General features: G+C 36.2%; 1 protein-coding gene across 3 annotated transcripts in view; it reads right to left on the reverse strand.

The window, feature by feature from the left end:
* Positions 1–3,691: 3,691 nt before the first annotated feature.
* RBM41 (RNA binding motif protein 41) overlaps positions 3,692–23,255 on the reverse strand; it is a 56,097-nt gene continuing 36,533 nt past the window's right edge. The window contains exons 6-8 of one of the 3 annotated variants that reach the window (XM_011958713.1): positions 11,415–11,562; positions 9,393–9,530; positions 3,692–7,585 (exon numbers count right to left, since the gene is read on the reverse strand). In XM_011958713.1, coding sequence (XP_011814103.1) covers positions 7,572–7,585; positions 9,393–9,530; positions 11,415–11,562 — 300 coding nt within the window. In that variant the 3' untranslated portion in view covers positions 3,692–7,571. Of the gene's footprint in view, positions 9,531–11,414; positions 11,563–23,255 lie in introns of all 3 variants that reach the window. The other 2 variants (XM_011958711.1, XM_011958712.1) reach the window with 2 other exon arrangements.

A 23,255-nucleotide genomic window follows, 5' to 3' on the forward strand; every position in this document is an offset into this window, starting at 1 on the left:
AGGGCAAAATTCTCATCTCAAAAAAAAAAAAAAGAAAAAAGAAAAAAAAAAAAGGATGACCTTTGATAGCAACACGGACACTTCATCATTGTATGTAATAATCTAACATTTACTGAGTTCATACCAGGCACTATTCAAAACATCTTACATGTATTAATTCTCACAACCACCCTGTGAGGTAATACTATTATTGCTCGCATTTAGAAAATGAGAAAACGAAGGCGTAGTGAGTTTAACTTACTCAGGTTCACACAGGTAGTAAATAGTAGCCAGATGTGGTTACAAAGCTAGTAAATGGTAAAGACAGTGTATGGTAGTGCCATACACTGGGAATATGGCATTAGATCACATGTCCTTAACCATTATGCTATTCCATAAGTGGAGGAAGCTACAGTGTAGGTACAAAGGTTAAGTAGGCGGTAGATTTGTATTGAAAGAATAAGGGCCTCATGTCAGGCTGCTATAACGAAGTACCACAGAATGGGTAGCTTATAAAGAGAAATTTCTCACAATTTGGAGGCTGTACATCTGAGATCAGGGTACCCTCATGGTCAGGTTCTGGTGAGGACCCTCTTCCAGGTTGCAGACTGCTGAATTCTCCCTGTATCCTCACATGGCAGAGAGAGAGAAAGAGAGAGAGAGAGAGAGAGAGAGAGAGCGCGCGAGAGCACTCTTGGGTCTCTCTTTTTTTTTTTTTTGTTTCTGATCCCCTTACCAGATGGGATCTAAATTCCCACAGTGCTTTGCATCTTTCCTTACGGTACTCATCACTCTATGTTACAGCTTACAAAACACGTTTCTTACCTCCCCTATAAGCTAAGAGATTCTTGAAGGTAGTAACTCATATATTTATTATTTATCCTAGTACCTCAATGGCATCTTAGAGAATGTCTTAGTAGTAATGATAAATATGTTTTTCTTAAGGGCATTAACCCCATCCTGAGGCCCTGCCCTTCTGACTTAATTCTCTCTCAAAGGCCCCAATTCCTCAAACCATCACACTGGGGTTTAGGATTTCAACATATGAATTTTGAGGAGTCACATTCAGTCCATAACAATAAGGAGGTTCTCAATGAGAATACATGGACACAGGTAGGAGAGCAACACACACTGGGGCCTGTGGGGCAGAAGTTGAGGGGAAAGGGGAGGAAGGGCATCAGGATAAATAGCTAATGCATGTGGGGGTTAATAACTAGGTGATGGGCTGATAAGTGCAGCAAACCACCATGGCACATGTTTACCTATGTAACAAACCTGCAGGTCCTACACATGTATCCTGGAACTTAAAATTAAATTAAATTAAACAAACAATGAGGAAGTTCTCGTTTGACTGCCAACATGATATTTTATTGCACGGTTGTACCATAATTTTAAACCAATCAGTTCCCTATTGATGAAATTTTGTTTCCAGGTTTATGCTATTATAATGATGCAATGAATATTCTTGTGCCTATCTCTTTGAACACATGTAAGTATTTCTATGTAATAGAGATCAAAAAATAGATTTTCTAGATCTACATACTGAAATTTTAATAGATACTGCCAAATGCCCTCCCCAAAGGTTATACTTATTTATACTCCCATCCAAAGTGTACAAGAGTGTCTATTTTCCATACCCTTGGCAACATTTAGTGTTATCAATTTTTATATCCGACACTCTGACAGGTTAAAAAATGGCAACTCAACATCTAGTGCCCAGATCTTGGTTTCTAAAAATCATTTCCCAATAAAAGGAAGTAGGAATCAATGCAGAAATGATTAATTCCAGTGCTAGGGTAGGGAAAAAACAAGATGAGCCTGGAACACCTTGTGGTGCCACAAAACAAGGAAGTGGGCAAAAAATGGGATATGTCTAAGAACAGAGGGGCCAACCTGAAGGAGCTCCTAATGGCCAAAGGTAGAAGAAGTTGAGCAACAAAACAATGACAATATTAGGTTATAAGCCATAGACTAAAATAAACATCCATGCTGATATAAATACATGAGAAAATAAGCAGGAGATGGGACATCTTCCTTAAAGAATTTCAATATAGAGAGTGAAAAAAAAAAAAGAAAATCCCTGCTGTTGTCTGAATGTGCCTCCCCAAATTCATATGCTGAAACTTAATCATCAGTGTGATCAATGTGATAGTATTAAGAGGCGGGTCTCTAGGAGATGATTAAGTCATGAGGGTAGAGCCCTCATGATTGGGATCAATGACGTCATAAAAAGGGATTTGCCCTTTTTACCCTTCTGTACCTTCTGCCATAAAAGGGAGTAGCGTTCTTCCCCTCTGGAGGATGCAGCAACAAAGTGGAAGGAGAGAATAGCCTTCAACAGACACATTTTGGAAGGAGAGAATAGCCTTCAACAGACACTGAACCTGCCAGTACCTTGATCTTGGACTTCCTAGCTTCCAGAACTGTGAGAAATAAATATCTGTTCTTTAAAAATTACCCTGCCTCCATTTTTTTTTGTTGTTATAGTAGCACAAACAGACTAAGACAATCCCCACTAGGTAAACACTACCGTAATAATTGCTGCTATCAAGAACCATTGATGAATGCTAAAATTAGTGGGCAAAAGTATGATGGGAAACAGAATATCTGAACAGTCTCAATGCATCTTCCAGAATATATTTAGTAATTGTAAAGAGGAAAACTGTAACTTTACAGTAAAGAAATCCAGCAAACACCCCTTTAACCAAATGATCAAGGTTAACATCACCAGTATTAAAAATTATCATCAAATATGTCCTGATATAATGCACTAAAAAGGGCTAAAAATCACTTTGGTGGCATTCTCACCAAAAACACAAAACATGAAAAAACATCAGACAGACCCTCATTAGGGACATTATACAAGGTAACTGACCAGTACTCTTTAAAATTGTCATGGTCATCAAAGACAGACTGAGAACTGTCACAAATAGGAACAGAATAAGGAGATAAGAAAATGCAATGTGGGATCCTAGATTTGATCCTTGATCAGGAAAGGACATTAATGGGACAACTGGCAAAATTCAAATAAAGTCTAATATAGTTAATAGTGTTGTATCAATATTAGTTTCCTGATTTTGATAATTGCACTATAGTTAAGTAAGATGTTAGCATTAGGGGAAGTTGAGTGAGGATATATGAGAACTCTCTTACTATTTTTACAACTTTTCTATAAATCCAAAAGGCTTTTTGAAAATGAGAGCCCACTGTCTTAATTTGCATTACTACTCTGAGCATTTGTCTTAGTTTATTGGTCATTTATATTTTCTTTTCAACAAATTTCCTTTTCCCACTTTTTTATTGGATTTTTTTTGTATACTAAAAAGTTATATACATTGTACACTAAGAAATTAGCTCCTTGTATGGGATACATATATTTTCCAGCTTGTCTTTTTATTTTTTAAAACGGTGGCCTTCTATGTATATGTGTATACAAATTTTTTCCTTTCTTTTTTTAGAGACAGTCTTGCTATGTTGCCCAGTCTGCTCTTGAACTCCCAGCATCAAGTGATCCTCCCGCCTTGGCCTCCCAAAGTGTGGGGATTACTCGCATGAGCCACTGTGCCTGGCCTATGGATGTTTCTAACTGATGATTTCTGCTGACCTGTGGACAGAAAATAAGAAAAGTAGCAAAGTGGCTTTAAGTTTTCAACTGTAATCAAAAGACCACAGAATAAAAACACTACTTAATAGAAATGACTGTCTCTCCAAGTTTTTCTTTCCTCCATAAAAATAACATTTATTTTAAAAAATTACATACAGTAAAATTCATCCTTTTTAGTGTATAAGCCTATGGGTTTTGACAAATGCATACACTTACATAACTACAATGAAGACACAGAAAATTTCAATTATTAAGACAAATTCCTTGTGCTACCACTTTGTAGTCAAGGAGCATTCCAACCTTAACCCCTGACATCCATTGAAGTTTTTTCTCCATTCCTATTGTTTTGCTTTTTGAGAAAATAATATGAATGAAATCAAACAGTAAGTAGCCTTTTGAGTTCGGCTTCTTTTACTTAGTAAAATGCATTTAAGATTCATCCAAGTGGTTGCATGTATATTTCATTAATTTTTATTGCTGAGTAGGATTCCATTGCATGGATATACTACAGTTTATCTATGCACTAGCTGAAGGATATCCTTCATTTTTATGTTCCTCAGTTGCAGTGGTCTGTAGGTCTAGTAAAAAGCAGAGGTGAGATTTTCTACCTAACAGGAAACAGTTCCTTCTAAAAAGTCCAGCTTAGAAGTATGCCCCTGGTAACATGCATCAGAGGCTATATCAGGATAATTCATTCCTTGTCACTTAACTATGTCTGAAATTGGACTGTTAATCCTAAGTGAGCAGTATATCAAAGGAATAGGAGTTTGTCCTGAGTACAGTCAGATGATATCCCCAGAGTAAGCCTGAAAAATATTCTGGAAGCCATGCCATTGGTAGAATATATTTTTTTTTAAATTTCTTTTTAGTTAAAAAAAAATACTGAAAAAAGTAAAAATCACCCCAAAATGACAGCACTTTAAAAATTTTACAAAGTAAAAGTCCTCCTTCAGCCTATTCAATCCCACTTCCAAAGGTTTACAACTTTCTATGCCTATTTCCCAGCTTTTTCATAAATTTATTCAGAAATATCTATATACATACATACTATACATAAATGAATGCTTTTGCATAAAAATGTATTTGTACTATACATATTTCTGCATCTTGTTTTCTAACTTAATACACAACCTTGGACATGAGTATAGGTCATAATATATTCATAGATACACCACTATTTTAATGGCTGCATAGTATTGTACTAAATAAGTTATTTACCCATTTTCCTACTGATGGACATCCCTACTTTCGTGAGTTTTATTGAGATATAATTCATAAACCAAACAATTCACCCATTTAAAGTGTACAATTCCTGGTTTTTAGTATATTCAGAGTTGTGAAATCACCACCATGACCAACTTTAGAACACTTTCATCAACCTCTAAAGAAACTTCATACACTTCAGCTGTTACCTCCAGCACTTCCCACTCCCCCCAACTCTGTGCTAGCCCTAAGCAACCACTAATCCACTTTCTATCTCTATACATTTGCCAATTCTGGACACTTCATATAAATAGTATCACATAACATGTAGTCTTTTGTGACTGGCTTCTTGCACTGAGCATATTCTGAGTTCTTCCATGTTGTAGTATATGTCAGAAGTGTTCACAACTCTTCTACTTTTTGAAAGAGTTTGTGAAGAATTTGTATTAATTTTTCATTAAAAGTTTTGTAGAATTCATTTAAGAAGCTATTTGAGCCGGGGCTCTTCTTTGTGGGTATCTTTTTAAAAACTCATTTAACCTATTTACCTGATATAGGTTTATTCAAGTTTTCTACTTCTGAGTTGGTTTTGGCAGTTTATGTCTTCCTAGGAATTTGTCCACTTCATCTATCATAATTTATTGACATAAAATTAATCATAATATGCTTTCATAATCTTTTTTACTTCTACAAGTTCAGTTGAAATGTTCCCTCCTTCATTTCTGATTTTAGTAATTTGATTCTTCTTTTTTCCTGGTCAGTCTAGCAGAAGGTGTGTCAGTTTTACTGATCTTTTTATAGAATCAACTTTTGGTTTCATTGATTTTTCTCTAGTTTTTTTCACTCTATTTCATTTATATTCATCTAATCTTTTGTATTTCCTTCTTTCTCCTGGCTCTAGGTTTAGTTTGCTCTTCTTTTTCCAGGGTCTTAAAGTGTAAAGTGAGGTTACTGCTATGGTCTTTCTTCTTTTTTTATTTTCTTTGAGACAGAGTCCCGCTCTGTTGCCCAGGCTGGAGTGTAGTGGCACAATCTTGGCTCACTGCAAGCTCTGCCTCCCAGGTTCACACCATTCTCCTGCCTCAGCCTCCCAAGTAGCTGGGACTACAGGTGCCCGCCACCACACTCGGTTAATTTTTTGTATTTTTAGTAGAGGCGAGGTTTCACTGTGTTATCCAGGATGGTCTAGATCTCCTGACCTCGTGATCCGCCTGCCTTGGCCTCCCAAAGTGCTGGGATTACAGGCGTGAGCCACCGTGCCCGGCCTTTCTTCTTAAGTATAGGCATTTACACCTATACATTTCCCTGTAAACACTGCTTTAGCTGCATCTTGTAAGTTTTGGTGTGTTGTGTCTTCATTATCATTCATCTCAAAGAATTTTGTAATTTCCCTTATGATTTTTTTGACACAGTTTTTTTTTTTTTTTTTTTTTTTTTTTTGGTAATGACAGGGTCTTGATGGGTTGCCCAGGCTGGTTTTGAATTCCTGGTCTCAAGGGATCCAAGGCATCCTCCCACTTTGGCCTGCCAAAGTGCTGAGATTCCAGGTGTGAGCTACTGCACCCAGCCAGTCACTTACAAGTGTGTCTGATTTCCACATATTTGTGAGTTTCCCAACTTTCCGTTGTTTTCTAACTTTGTCCCATGTGGTCAGAGGAAACGCTTTGCATGATTTCAGTCCCCTTATATTTATTAAGGCTTGTTTTATGCTTTAACTTATGGCCTACTTTGGAGATGTTTCATATGCATTTGAGAAGAATATGTATTCTGATGTTGGGTGGAAAGTTATATAGATGTCTTTAAGGTCAATTTGCCTTACAATGTTGTTCAAGTCTTCTATTTCCTAGTTTATCTTCTGTCTAGGTGCTCTATTATTGAAAAAGGGGTAATGAATATTCCAACTCTTTTTATGGACTTATCTATTTCTTCTTTCCTTTCAGTTTTCGCTTCATGTATTTTGGCCTGTACCGTTAGATGCATATATATTTACAGTTGTTACATCTTCCTGATGGATTGACCCTTTTATCATTGTAACATTTTACTCTTTATCTCTAGTAATATTTTTTTAAAAGTCTATTTTGTCTGGTATTAGAATAGCCACTCCAGCTTTCTTATGGCTGTTGTTCTGTGTGATATATTTGTTTTCCATCCTTTTACCTTTAATCTATCTTCTAATCTAAAGTGTGTCTCCAATAGATGGCATGAAGTTGAATCAGACTTGTTTCTGACATCTCTGCCTTTTATAGTATTGTTTAATCCATGCACATGTATTGTTATTTTGATACAGAAAGATTCATGACTGTCATTTTATTGTTTTTGATATGCCTCAAGCTTTTTGCTTCTCCATTCCTTCTTTTGTACTGAGTATACTGAGCATAATGTGATATTTATATTTCTTTAATAATATTTTTGATTTTTAAAAGTTATTTCCTTAGTGGTTGCTCTAGGTCTTACCATACACATCTTAACTAAACTGAATAGGCTTCAGATAAATATTAACTTAATTCCAATGTAACAATCCTATTCCTATATAAACCCATCCCCCGCTTTGTGGTATTATTGTTATACAGGTTATTTCTATACATTATAAACCCAACACACATTATTATAATTACTTAATATAATTTTACATCTTTAAAAGAAGCTGAGAGAAGAATAAGTATATGTTTATAGGTTTTTTATATTAAACTTCTTATTTCCTATTTCACATTCTCTCCATTTGTTACTGTGGATTTGTGGTACCATCTGGAGTCAGTTCTTTAGTACGAGACAGTTTTGCTTCCACTCAGCTTCTTCGTCCTGTTATTGGCAAATATATTACATTTTATACATTATAGGCCAAACAATGCAACTATATACATATTGTTTTATACAATTGTTTTTTACATTAGTTGAGAAAAAAGAAAAATGCATAGATTGTTTCTGATAATTACATAATTATTTTTGCCTGTGCTCTTTTTCTGCATGTGTGTAGATTCAGATTACTGTCTGAGGTCACTTGCTTTCAGCCTGAAGAACTTCCTTTTGTATTTCCAGTAAGTCAGGTCTGCCAGCAACAAATTCTCTTGGTTTTTGATTATGAGAGATGTTTTATTTCACCTTCATTTTTGAAAAACAGTTTTATTGTATATAGGATTATTGGTTGACAGTTATTTTCTTTGAACACTTTGAATGTGTTATTCCACTGCCAGTGCTACTGTTTCTAAGAGAAAGTCAACTGTTAATTTTATTTGGGTTCCTTGGTAAGTGATGGCTCATTTTTCTCATATTGCTGCCGAGATTTTCTTTTTGTTTTTGGGTTTTAGCATTTTTCTTATGATGTATCTGTTTGTAATTTCTTTTTCTTCTGGGATGTATAGGTTAATGTCTCTCATCAAATTGGGGGTATTTAGAGCCATTATTTCTTAGAATATTTTTCTGCTCCTTCTTTTCTCTTCCTTTTTTCCTATACTCCTATTAGAAATATGTAGGAATGCTTAATGGTGTCACACGGGTTCTATACTCTTGTTTAATTTTATTCATTTTTTTTCTTTCTGTTCTTCAGCCTGGATAATATCTCAGTTCATCTTCACAACCCAATGAGGTAAGTAGCATTATTATCCTCACTTTATAGATGAAAAATGGGAGGCTCAGATTAAGTGACTTGCCAAGGTCACACAATGTTAAGTGTGGCTGTACAGGTCTGACTCCAGTTTGTACTACTTCCTCTCTGTATAGTCTTTTTATTTTCCAGCAGCTATAAATAAACAACTGGGGGATTTGTGACTGGCATCCTCTTTTCTAGAGAACTCTTTCTTTCCATTTCCCTTTGGTATTCTTTGCTAGTATGTTCCTCTTCTAAAATTCATATGCCTAATATTTAACATATATTAGACACTTAATCAATGTTTATTGCTTTGAATTCAATGACTACTCAATGGTTGCTAGCTTAAATGGCTATGAGAACAACAACATTTTGATCTAAAATATTTCACTAGAAAAATATATAGGTTTTTGAAGACTGATAACTTGTGGAGGAAGCATTCATTAAATATGTCAACTGACTTATGAAACTACCTACTATTACTGCTCATAGTTCTGACTTAATAGCATTTGTTGATGCTTAGGCCTGGGGTCCTGCTCTTTTATTTACTAGGTGGATGAAATATGGACAAATGGCCTCTAGAGTAAATAAATATTTCAACATTTAATTAGTTTTTTGTTTCTGTATATAGGAAGCAGTCTAAGAAAGAATGTTATCTCTAGAGACAAATATTGAGGACCCCAGAAAAATTATAAAGATTTTCAAAAATCCTTAGGAATAATCCCTTTTAATTTATCCTGAGAAAATAATACTCTTTGCACTCTACCCTTCATATTCAGCATATCATCTGTCCTATATAGTATTCAATTATATAACAGAAAATGTTTTCTACCAGTTCTCTCCAAAAGCTGAAAGGGGTTGCCCTAATTACTTTTTTTCCCCTCCCTCAGTTAGTTTTTCCTCAACTCCAAACAAACTGGTGTCTATATATAAATCCTAGATCCAAGATTCCAATTCAAGAAAGACCATCCAGGACCCACAATCTATATATATTCTATCTACCACTGATTTCTGTAGTGCTACCTGTAGCACATGATATGAGAGAAGTCGCTTGGAGATTTGACCGTTGCTTTTTGTTCTTTCCAAACTCTATCACCAATATTTTCCCACGTAGTTTATATCCATTTACTAGATGCAATGCTTGCCATGCTATCTCCTTATCTAAAAGAGAAAGAAAAAATTTCAGTTTACATAGGACTGAACAATTCAATTCTATTCCAGGTCTAGTTTAGGTTATTTTGCCTTGGAGTTAAATGTAAGCTATAAGGCCATATAGTCATTTGATTTTTATCATTTTTTCTATAATCTCCCATTTGCATTATTCAGCAAAATTAAATTAATGACTAAAAATAATAATAATAAAAACTCAAAATGGGTGTTTGAGGGTGTCTCCTAATTCAAAGAAACAAGTAGAGAAACAAAGATACAGGCAGTATGCTAAAGAAGTCTAAGCTATTAGTAATTATACATAAGCCTCTACCTTAGGTAACAGATTATAGGTATTATTAGAATCAATCATTTTCAAAATGAGTAATGCAAAATGTTATCATGTTATTGAGAGCACTTTGCCACTTCTATTTTTTTTTTTTTTTCAGTGGGAGAGTGGTTCTGGGTCACCTTATTGGGATAAATAAGAATCCTTGTAGGCATATGGAAGGTTGAAATGTGAGAATATATACATATGCCAGGAGTATTCAACTTATGGGTCTAAGAGTCTGGATGTAAGAAATAAGGAAGGGATGATTTACAGCCAGGAGTTTGTGGAATCATAAGTAGACAAGTAGACTGAACCAATTTTGTTTCATATATATATGTACTACAAATTTTTTTTAAGTGTATAGCTTTCAAGATTAGTAAAACTAGCCGGGCGCGGTGGCTCAAGCCTGTAATCCCAGCACTTTGGGAGGCCGAGACGGGCGGATCACGAGGTCAGGAGATCGAGACCATCCTGGCTAACCTGGTGAAACCCCGTCTCTACTAAAAAATACAAAAAAACTAGCCGGGCGAGGTGGCGGGCGCCTGTAGTCCCAGCTACTCGGGAGGCTGAGGCAGGAGAATGGCGTGAACCCGAAAGGCGGAGCTTGCAGTGAGCTGAGATCCGGCCACTGCACTCCAGTTTGGGCGACAGAGCGAGACTCCGTCTCAAAAAAAAAAAAAAAAAAAAGATTAGTAAAACAGCTACACATTTTAAAGTACTTTCTTTAAAAGCCTTTTTATTATGTATTTTTTTCAATTAATACATCGTATTATGTGGGGCACCCATAAACTGTTTTTTAAATTTAAAAGGGGTTCTTACACTTGAAAAGACTGAAAACCACAGTTACAGAGCATTTAGAAACTTTCAGTATGATAGGAAAGATGACACAAGACTGTATGAAAACAATGGAGGGGAGTTTGGCAGTACTCGTGTAAAACCACTTGCCTACATATAGATTAATAGGCTATTTAGAAATGACGATACTTTAGGGACAATTAAAGGTACAATGAAGGCTACAAAGCCTTCCCCCAAAACAACATATTATCTGGTCTGTCACAGAAACTGAAATTCTTATATTATTCTTCCCGTTGGATTAGAAGCTATGCATTAATTAATATGCAAATAATACTCAGAAGACTGTATCATCATCTACTAATTATGAATAAGTAATAAATTAGTATATTAGCTTGTGCTCACTTAGTCCTAAAGGAACAGCACATAAGGCAAGTACATGTGTTCTGATCAGAATACTAATACACTAATTAATGAGTAATCTAATTATAACTTGGACTAGAAATACTATTGTCAGTAAAGGGAGTACAGATTTTGGTAGGGTAAGAAGGAAGTACCAAGACTGGGAAAACCTGAGGACACTGGGGTAGTGTGGCCATGCACTGTCAATGGAGGAGAGGAAAGAGAAAGAAATACTGAAAACATATTTTTCGTTCCTTCTCTTGTTCTCACATGCTGTGGAGAAATCAAAGGACTATATCTAAATTAGAGAGGTTATAGGTAGTCTCTAGCGAACTGAGGGGCAACTGAGTAATCATCTGGATGAAACTACTTACTGGGAAAGGTGACAAAAGCCTGGCCCCTCATTCGTCCAGTCATCATTCGGAATTGAATTGGAGGTCCTTTTTTCTCCTGGAACCGAGCGAACAATGACACAAGATCTCTTTCAGTCACCCGAGGGCTAAGGTTCTTCAGGTATAACACCTAAAACAAATTGAGAATCAACCAAGATATCATAAAAAGGAGGTAAGGCAATTCTTTTTTTTTTTTTCTTTTTGAGACAAAGTCTCACTCTGTCACCTAGGCTGGAGTGCAGTGGAGCAATCTCAGCTCACTGCAATCTTGGTCTCTTGGGTTCAAGCAATTCTCATGCCTCAACCTCCCCAGTAGCTGTGATTACAGTCATGTGCCACCATACCTGGCTAATTTTTGTATTTTTAGTTGAGATGGGGTTTTACCATGTTGTCCAGGCTAGTCTCGAACTCCCAACCTCAGGTGATCCACACGCCTTGGCCTCCCAAAGTGCTGGGATTACAGGCGTGAGACACCATGACCAGCCGTAAGGCAATTCTTTCATTATGATTACAATTAGTTTCACATAAAAATGGTGGATTGAACACATTCATTTAATTTCATTCCATCCAGAAAACTCTCTAAAACTATGGGCACTTACAATAATAATCTGGAAGATGAAAAATAACTGGATGAGCAGGAACCAACTCAGCACACTGAAGAAAGTTGAATTTTAAACTGGTAGTGGAGACAGCCAAGAACACACCTGTCACCACTTAAGAATCCTTTAATCGTTCAGGAACTGATAATTTCACTTACCTTCAGAAATAAATGTGAAGGGATGGGGTTAAAATAAGGCAGGTCAGTTGAAGGCTGTCTAAAAGCTAATATGATTTTTAAATACCCTCCCTCACAACATGCTACGGGGTAAAAGATAACTTGCCGATTCTGGTAGAATACTTGAGGCTCATTGTCAGAAGATGGGGAATGCCATACATGGCTGAAGATGTGAACCCTGTTTCTGAAAGCAAGGAGACTAAGAGAAAGAATGCATACTAAATGTTGAGGTCCTCCCAGACCTTTTCTGCCGTTTGGCTCCTAGAACGCTGGTAGTACCCTCATAAGAAAGATTTTGGAACAGTCTTCTCTGGGAAAACTGGTAAGTCCTAGGAGGAAAGATATAAAAACACTGATTTGGGATAAGGAACTTCTCTAACAAATGGTCCAGCCAGACCACTTTAAAGTGAAGCTCAAAGTCAACAAGTGCCACTTGTGTGCTCAGAGATTCCAATCTGCTTTTTAGTTCCTACTTATAAAGTTGGGCATCGATTATCAGGCATCTTAGGAAATCCTCTAATGTGAAAGACAGAACACAACAAGCATAAAGAAAAGAAAGCAAATAGGAAAAAACTTCAACAAACCATAACTAATATCCTCAGAAAAATAAGAGAAATTATTCTACCTATTAGGCATGGGAGGGTGGGTGTGGTGGCTTACCCCTGTAATCCCAGTGCTTTGGGAGACTAAGGTGAGAGAATCGCGTGAGTTCAGGAGTTTGAAATCAGTCTGGGCAACACAGTGAGACACTGTCTTTACAAAGAGACAGAGTGGCATGTGCTACTTGTGAGCAAACAGCATGCACCACCACACCTGGCCAATTTTACAAGTCCCAGCTATTTGGGAGGCTGAGGCAGGAGGATTACTGGAGCTCAGGAGTTTGAGGCTGTAGTGAACTACGATCACACCACACCACCACACTCCAGCCTGGGCAACAGAGTGAGACCCTGTCTCAAAAAAAAAAAAAAAAACCAATTCAAGAGAACAAAAATGAGCTCTTATATGTGATTGAACTTTAGATGTTATCAGCTTAAAACAAATTGTTTTACCATGCCCTATACCTATAAAAGATATACAGAGGAAAATGGGAAAGATATAAAAGTATATCACTACAAAACAAAACAAAACCCAATGAACCATAAAGGAAGACAGCTGAGAGGGAGAGACAAAAGAGGTACAAGAGAGACAGAAAACAATTAACAAATGGCAATAGTAAGTCCTTTGCTAGCAATAATTACATTAAATATTAATAAACTCCCCAAAAGACAGAGTACCTGAATGGATAAACAAAATCCAACTATAAACTATATGCTAGCTATTCTATAAGGCCAGGATTACCCTGAGACCAACCTAGACAAAAACATTATAAGAAAAATACAGACCAATATCCTTAATAAACAGATATAAAAATCCTCAACAAAATATTACCAAACCAAATTCAACAGCACATTAAAAAGATCATACACAATGACCAAGGGGGATTTATCCCTGGGATGCAAGGATGATTCAACACACAAAAATTGATCAATATAATCCAACACATTAACAGAACAAAATATAAAAAGTACACGATCATCTCAATAGATGCAAAGTATTTGACAAAATTCAATACTGTTTCATGATGAAGACACTCAACTACTAATAGAAGGAATTTACCTCAACATAATAAAGGCCATATATGTAAAGTCCACAGCTAACATAATATTCAGTATTAAAAAACTGAAAGCTTTTCCTCTAAGATCAGGAACAAGGCATGGATACCTACTCTCACCACTTCTATTCAACATAGTACTGGAAGTTCTAGCCAGAGCAAATAGGCAAGAAACAGAAACAAAATGCATCCAAATCAGAAAGAAAGAAGTAAAATTGTCTCTGTTCACAGTGAAATGATCATCCATGTAGAAAACACTAAAGATTCAACAACAACAAAAAATTAGACATCAGTAGAATAGGGAAAAGCTGAAAGTTTTTCCTCTAAGAACTGGCAAAAGACAACAATGCTCACTCTCACCACTCTTATTCAACACAGTAGTGAAAGTCTTAGCCAGAGCAATTAGACAAAGGAAAGATATAAAAGGCATCCAAAGCGAAAAGGAGGAAGTGAAATTGTCCCTGCTTGCAGACAACATGATCTTATATACAGAAATACCTAAAAATAACCTAAAAGAGTCTACTAAAAAGCCCTTAGAACAGATATGCAAATTCCATACAGTTGCAGGATACAAAATCAACAAACAAAAATCAGTAGCGTTTCTATACACGAACAGCAAACTAGCTGAAAAAGAAATCAAGAAGGCAATCTCATTTACAATAGCTACGAAAAGCAAAATAAAATGCCTAGAAATGAATTCAACCAAGGAGGTCAACATCCTCTACAAGAAAAGCTACAAAACACTGATGAAAGAAAAGTGAAGAGGAGGCCGGGCGCGGTGGCTCAAGCCTGTAATCCCAGCACTTTGGGAGGCCGAGATGGGCGGATCACGAGGTCAGGAGATCGAGACCATCCTGGCTAACACGGTGAAACCCCGTCTCTACTAAAAAATACAAAAAACTAGCCAGGCGAGGTGGTGGGCGCCTGTAGTCTCAGCTACTCGGGAGGCTGAGGCAGGAGAATGGCGTGAACCCGGGAGGCGGAGCTTGCAGTGAGCTGAGATCCTGCCACTGCATTCCAGCCTGGGCGACAGAGCGAGACTCCGTCTCAAAAAAAAAAAAAAAAAAAAAAAAAAAAAAAAAAAAAGTGAAGAGGATACAAACAGAAAGACATTCCATGCTCATGGATTGAAAGAACATTGTTAAAATGACCATACTATCCAAAGCAACCTACAGATTTAATGCAATCCCTATCAAAATACCAATTACACTCTTTATAGAAAAAGAAAAAAATTCTTAAAATTTGTATGAAATCACGAATGACTCTGAAGCCACAGCAATCCTGAACAAAAATAACAAAGTGGGAGGAACTGCACTACCAGACTTCAAAATGTACTATGAAACTGTAGTAACCAAAACAGCATGGTACTGGCATAAAAAGAGACACATATAACCATGGAACAGAATAGGTAACTCAGAAATTGACCCACGTATCTACAGCCAACTAATATTTTAATAAAGGCACCAAGAACATCAGTTGGGGAAAGAAAGTCTCGTCACCAAATGGTGCTGAGAAAACTGGATACCTATATGCATGAAGAATGAAACCAGACCCCTAACTCTTACCCTATACAAAAATCAACTCAAAGTAGATCAAAGACCTAAACGTAAGACCTGAAACTATAAAACTACTAAGAAAAAACATAGGGGAAACATTTCAGGACACTGGTCTGGGAAAAGATTTTAGGAATAAGACCTCAAAAGCACAGGCAACAAAAGCAAAAATAAACAAATGGGATTATATTAAACTAACATCTTCTGCAAAACAAAGGAAACAACAGAGTGAAAAGGCAACCTACAGAATGCAAGAAAATATCTGCAAACTACTCACCCAATAGGGGATTAATATCCAGACTATACAAGGGACTCAACATCTTAACAGCATCAAAACAAACAACCTGATTTAAAAATGGGCAAATGATCTAAACAGCTATTTCTCCAAAGAAGACATACAAATTGCCAACAAATATATGAAAAAATACTCAACATCACTAATCATCAGGAAAATGCAAATCAAAACCACAATGAGGCATCATCTCATTCCAGTTAGGATGGCTACTACTGGAAAGACAAAAATTAACAAATGCTGGTGAGGATGTGGAGAAAAGTAAATTCTTATAGACTGTTGGTGGGACTGTAAACTTTTACAACCACTATGGGAAACAGTATGGAGGTTCCCCAACAAACTACAAATAGAACTACAATACGATCTAGCAATCCCACTACTGAGAATTTGTCCAAAGGAAAGGAAATCAGTATATTGAAAAGACAACAGCATTCTCATATTTATTGCAGCACTTTTCACAACAGCCAAGATATGAAATTAACCTGGGTGCCCAACAATGTGGTATATATACACCGTGGAATACTATTTAGCCATAAAAATAATGAAATTCTGTTATTCAGAGCAACATGGATGGAACTAGAGAACATTATGTTTAGTGAAATAAGCCAGGCACAGAAAGTTAAACACTGCAGGTTTTCACTTATACGTGGGAGCTAAAAAGAATTGATTTCATAGAAGTAAAAACTAGAACAGAGGATACTAGAGGCTGTGAAGGGTAGGAGGAAGGAAAGGAGAGGGAGAGATTTGTTACAGATGTAAAATTACAGTTTGATAACAGGAACAAGTGCTAGTGTTCTATATCACTGTAGAAAGGTTATAGTTAACAATAATATGTTATATTATATAGTATCGAATAGCTAGAAGAAGGATATTGAATGTTCTCAGCGTGAAGAAATGATAAATGCTTAAGGTGGTAGATAAGTTAATTACCCTGATCTGTTCACTATACATTATATGTGTCGAAACATCAGTATGTACCCCATAAATATGTACAATTATTATATGTCAATTAAAAAACTTTAAAAAGAAAATAAATAAAATAATAAATCAAGGTTCACAAGTGCAGCAATCAAGACATTAATTTTTCTCCCTTGGGTACTTTGCAGCTGAGACAAGCTGCCACCTGGTGAATGGTGGTACCATGTTTATTTGGCCCATAGTTCAAATAGCTTCAATGGAAGACCTCTTGAGAACATCACTTTTCCGTTTTAATTATATCATTTTACTATTGGCATGGAATTATGACTATATTAATGGAAATAATAAAAAAGAAAAAAATTAACCAAAAAAGTTAGAACGAATTAACAAATTCAGTAAAGTTACAGAATAAAAAATCAACATAGAAAAATTCAGTTGTGGTTTCCATACACTACCAATGAACCATATGAAGAGGAAATTAAGAAAGATATCCCATTTACAATGGTATTGAAAAGAATAAAATACTGAAGAAAGAACTTAACCAAGGAGGTGAAAGACTTGTACACTGAAAACTACAAATGTTGCTGAAAGAAATTAAAGAAGACACAAATAAATGAAAAGGTATTCTGTGTTCATGGATTAGAGGACTTAATATTAATATATCCAAACTATCCAAAGCAGTTGACAGATTTAATGCAATCTCTATCTAAGTCCCAATGGCATTTTTTACAGAAATAGAAACAACAATCCCCAAATTCATACAGAACCACAGATAATACCAAAGAGCCACAACAATCTTAGAAAAGAACAAAGCTAGAGGCCACTTTCTTATTTCACAACATATTACAAAGCTACAGTAATCAAAACAGTATGGTACTGGCATAAAACTGGACACATAGGTCAATGGAACCAATCTGAGAGCCTAGAAATAAACCCATGAAGCTACAGTCAACTGATCTTTTACAAGTGTGCCAAGAAAACAATATGAGAAAAAGACAGTCTCTTTAACAAAATGAGAAGACAAGACAGCCACATGCTAACTAATGAAATTGGACGCTTATCTTATGCCATACACAATAGTCAATTCAAAATGGATTAAAGATTTAAATATACGACCTGAGACTGTAAAACTCCTAGAAGAAAACACAGAGGAAAAGCTTCTTCACATTAGTCTTGGCAATGATTTCTTTGATATGACACCAAAACCACATGCAACAAAGCAGAAATAGATAAGTGGGACTACATCAAACTAAAAAGCCCTGCACAGCAAAGGAAACAATAGAGTGAAAAGGCAACCTATGGAGTAACAGAAAATACTTGCAAACCATATTTAATATCTAAAATATATATGAAACTCTACAACTTGATGGCGAGAAAACCACCTGATTAAAATATGGGCAAAAGACTTAAATAGACATTTCTCCAAAGAAGAGATACAAATAGCCAACAGGTATATGAAAAGATGCTCAATATTACTAATCAACAGACAAATGCAAATGAAAAACACAGTGAGATACCACATACCTGTTAGGATGGCATTATGAAAAAAAAAAACAAAACAGAAAATTACATATGTTGGCAAGGATATGAAGAAGTTGGAACCCTTGTGCACTGTTGGTGGGAATGTAAAGTGGTACAGCTGCTATGAAGAACAGCATGGAAGTTCCTCCAAAAATTACAATTAGAACTACCATACAATCCAACAATCCCATTTCTGGGTATTCATCCAAAAGAGCTGAAATTTGTATCTCAAAGAGATATACGCATTCCTATGTTCACCCAAGCAATATTCACAATAGTCAACAGTTGGAAAAACCTAAATGTCCATTGACTGATGAATAGATAAAGAAAATGTGGCATATAAATACAATGGGGGCTGGGTGTGGTGGCTCACGCTTATAATCCCAGCATTTTGGGAGGCTGAGGCGGCCAGATCATGAGGCTTTGAGACCAGCCAGGAGTTTGAGACCAGCCTGGCCAACACAGTGAAACCCCATCTCTACTAAAAATGCAAAAAATTAGTTGGGTGCAGTGGCTGGCACCTGTAATCCCAGCTACATGGGAGGCTGTGACAGAATTACTTGAACCTGGGAGGTAGAGGTTGCAGTGAACTGAGATCGGCCCACTATACTCCAGTTCGGGCGACAGTGCCAGACTCTGTCTCAAATAAATAAATAAAATAAATACAATGGGATATTATTTAGCCTTAAAAAAGTAGGAAATCCTATATGTCATTATGCTATAACACGAATGAAACTCGAGGACTATAGGCTAAGTGAAATAAGCCACTCACAGGACAAATATTGCATGATTCCACTTACTGAAGTATCTAAAGTAGTAAAATAGAAAGCAGAATGGTAGTCACCAGGGCTGGGGGAAGGAGGAAATGGCGAGTTGCTATTCAATAGGTATAAAGTTTCAGTCATGCAAGATAAAAAAGTTCTACAGGTTTGCTGTACAACATTGTGCTTATTGTTGACAACATTGTATTGCACACTTAAAAATTTGTTAAGAGGATAGATCTTGTGTTTTTAAAAACACAATTTAAAAAAAATGGAGGAGAAAAAAAAACCTCATACATTACGTAGCATTAGTTATATCCTTTATAGCTTAAAGGAATTATGGAATAATTCAGACAGGAGCAGCAAAAGCAAAGAGCAAGCAAATATACCTCTCTTAAATGACTTAAGTACTGAAAGGTATAAATAAATATATTAAATATTGTTAACAAGCAGTAGAATCTTTAAGTCTCAAAATCTTTAAAACCTGGATATTAACATATTTAGCATTTATATATGTTCGTATCTTAAAGGCAAGGGCATAGAATAACTGACTTGCCTATGCTCTCAAATACTAACCATGTAAATACCAAATTAAATAACCATAGAAAGGGGTATGTGAAAACAAACTTCAAGTTTCTCATCCATTAGGAAAGACCCATACTAAGACTGTTCCCTTTGATATGAATTTTTTTTTTTTTTTTTAGACGGAGTTTCACTCTTGTTGCCCAAGCTGGAGTGCAATGGCGTGATCTCGGCTCACTGCAACCTCCGCCTCCCAGGTTCAAGCGATTCTCCTGCCTCAGTCTCCCCAGTAGCTGGGATAACAGGTGTGCACCACCACACTCAGCCAATTTTTTGTATTTTTAGTAGAAATGGGGTTACACCATGTTAGTCAGGCTGGTCTTGAATTCCTGACCTCAGGTGATCCGCCTGCCTGGGGCTCCCAAAGTGCTGGGATTACAGGCGTGAGCCACCACACCTGGCCAATATGAATATGTTTTAAAAAATAAAGAGGACTTCTGGTTGAGGTGGCTCTGTCAGTTCTTGCTGGGATGCATCCCCTCTGCATACATACACACATAAGTATGTATGAATGTATCCACAACATACTTAACACACACACCCACACACACATACGCACACAGATACAGCTAGGTTCAAAAACAAGATAAAGCTGTGAAAAAGAAAAACAGAGCCTCCAAGTGATAATAGAGCATAAAGGTCTTCCTGGTATCCCTATGCAATACATGGTATTATTTTACATGTTTTCACCTTTATATAATATAGTCCTTTATATAAACAATATGCATTCTTCTACAGCTACATTTTTAAAAACTTTAAAAATGGATTTTAAGTTTAGAACAGTTTTGGATTTATAGAAAAACTGAGAATACAGAGAACTCTCATCTACCCCATGGTTTTCCCTGTTATTAATATCTTACATTAATATGCTCATTGTTACAACTAATGAACCAGTATTGACATATTATTATTAACTAAAGTCCATAGTTTAGATTTCCTTAGTTTCTACCTAATGTCCTTTTTCTGTTCCAGGATCTAGGTTACATTATATTTAGACTGGGGTTATCGATTATTGGGAACAAAACCACCCAGGAGAAGTACAGTTTTGATCACATAATGTTAAACATACATACAATCAATATGATTCATCAATATGATTAACAACTACTGATGCTGGCCTTAATCACCTGGCTTAGGTAGTGTTTGTCAGGTTTCTTCTTGCAAAGTTACTCTTTTTTCCTGCTTTCCCTTCCTGTACTCTTTTGGAAAGAAGTCATTATGAGCAGCTCAAAACTAAGGAATGGGGAGTTATGCTCTCCATCCTTGAGGTAGAGTATCTACATAAATTGTATGAAATTCTTTTTCATGGGAGGTATATATTTCTTTTCCTCTATATATTTGTTTACTCAATCACTTATTTATATCACCTGGACTCATGGATGTTTATTCTATACACTGGATTATCTAACATTATTTTAGTTTATTGCACAAATTGTTCCAGCTTTAGTCATTGGAAGCTCTTTCATTTGGCTCCTGTATTCCTTTGCAATACCAATGTCAAAAAACAACAAAAAATCACGTCAAAGAACAATAAAATAATGATTTTAAGATAATGATTTATTTTATTTTAGTTTGTTGCACAAATTGTTCTGGCTTTAGTCATTGGAAGCTCTTTCATTTGGCTCCTGTATTCCTTTCAAATACCCCTAATGTCAAAAAACAACATAAAATCATCATGTCAAAGAACAATAAAATAATGATTTTATACTGTTGTTCTTTTTAGCACTTCCTTACTTTCTGGCACTACAAGATGCACAAGGCTCATCTTGTATATTTCCTGCCCCAGTATTAGAAGCAGTCATTTCTCTAAGGAGCCTTGGTTCATTTTATTAGAGAATGGTATTAGAAACCAAGATAAGGATGCCGTGCAAGCTCATTGCTACTGGTGTGTCATTTGTGTCCTTTCAGCTTACAGAACAAAAAACATGTATTTATACTAATCCATGTATATATAAACACATATAAATATTTCTATATGTAACCACTTATATCTATATTAAGTTAAACATGAGTTCATCCTGATGTCTCCAACTGTAAACCACTATGACATGGATCATTTCAGCATCCTCCCTTTACTTATCTGTAGATTGCAACAGTGAGAAACCTGGCTCCCACCATCTGCCATCCATTTACTTAATTGCTCCATTCCATTATGCATGTATAACAGTATCAGAATTGTTACTCCCTAAGTTACCAGTACCCAGGGACATAACCTTATCAACAAGGATACCGTGCTTATGTGAAGTTCCATTTGCTTTTAGTCTCTCAGACTCCATGTATTTCCAAAGATGCTTAGTTCAGCGTCTTTTCCCCTATCCCTTCAACGAGGTTGTTTTACATATTTGTAATACAGTTTGACTCTCTTCTTGCTGTCTGCATTCTTTCCTAGGGTCCCTCAACCTCCTAAACGAGTTTTTAACATTTGTATACATTAGGTGTAACTGTCTGTGCTATGTAGTTTAGTGGGTTTTGACAAATGCATGTCTTGCCTCTACAATTCCAGTATTATACAGAATAATTTTACTGCCCTAAAGATTCCCTGTGTTTCATCAATTCCTCCCTTCTCCATTCCCCTCAAACCCTTGGCAGCCATTTATCATCTTACTGTCTAGTTTTCCCTCTTCCAGAATGTCATATAATGTAATCATACAATATGCAGTCTTTCCATACTAGCTTCTTTCAGCTATTAAGATTAATATTCATATTAATCTAAAGTTCCTCTATGTCTTTTTGTGGCTGGACTGTGAATTTCTTTTTATTGCTGAATTATATTCCATTGTATAGATCTGCCACAGGTGAATGTATCCATTAACCTATTGGAGGACATCTTGACTGCTTCCAGTTTTTGGCAATTATGAATAAAGCTACTATGAACATTCACATGGCAGTTTTTGTTGAACACAGGCTTTTCAAATCAACTGGGTAAATAAGTAGGAATGCAGTAGTTGGACTGTGTGGTAAAATAATGTTCAGCTTTGTAAGAGGTGGCCAACCTGTCTTCCAAAGAGGTTGTATTCCCACTAGCAATGAATAAAAGTCCCAGACTTCATGACTATGAAATATACCAATAAAAAACAAACAACAACAACAACAAAAACACTGCAGCTGGGCATGGTAGCTCATGCCTGTAATTCCAGCACTATGGGAGGCCGAGGCGGGCAAATCACTTGAGGTCAGGAGTTCGAGACCAGCCTGGCCAATATGGTGAAACCTCATCTCTACTAAAAATACAAAATTAGCTGGGCGTGGCGGCTTGCACCTGTAGTCCCAGGTACTTGGGAAGCTGAAGCAGGAGAATTGCTTGAACCCAGGAGGCGGAGGTTGCAGTGAGCTGAGATTGCACCACTGCACTCCAGTCTGGGTAACAGAGAGAGAGAGACCCTGCCTCAAAACACAAAACAAAACAAAACTGCACTTGTATCTTCTACATCTATAATTTTTTAAAAAGTTCCTTTTGCTCTGCATCCTGAACAGAATTTGGTATTGTCAGTTTTATTGTGGACTTTAGCCGTTCTAGTAGGTGTGTAGCGGCATTTCTTATTTTTCAGTTCTCTGATGACAAATAAAGATGAACTTCTTTTCGCATGCTTATTTGCTATGTATATATCTTCTGTGGTGAGGAGTTTGTTCTTATTTTTACCCATTTTTTAAGTTGAGTTGTTTTAATACTGTTGAATTTTGGGAATTCTTTGTACATTTTGGATACCAGTTTTTTATTAGATGTGAGTTTTGCAAATATGTTTCTAGTCTGTGGCTTGTCTTTTGATTCT

This window comes from Colobus angolensis, unplaced genomic scaffold (genome assembly GCF_000951035.1).
Source record: "Colobus angolensis palliatus isolate OR3802 unplaced genomic scaffold, Cang.pa_1.0 Scaffold472, whole genome shotgun sequence".
NCBI lineage: Eukaryota > Metazoa > Chordata > Mammalia > Primates > Cercopithecidae > Colobus > Colobus angolensis.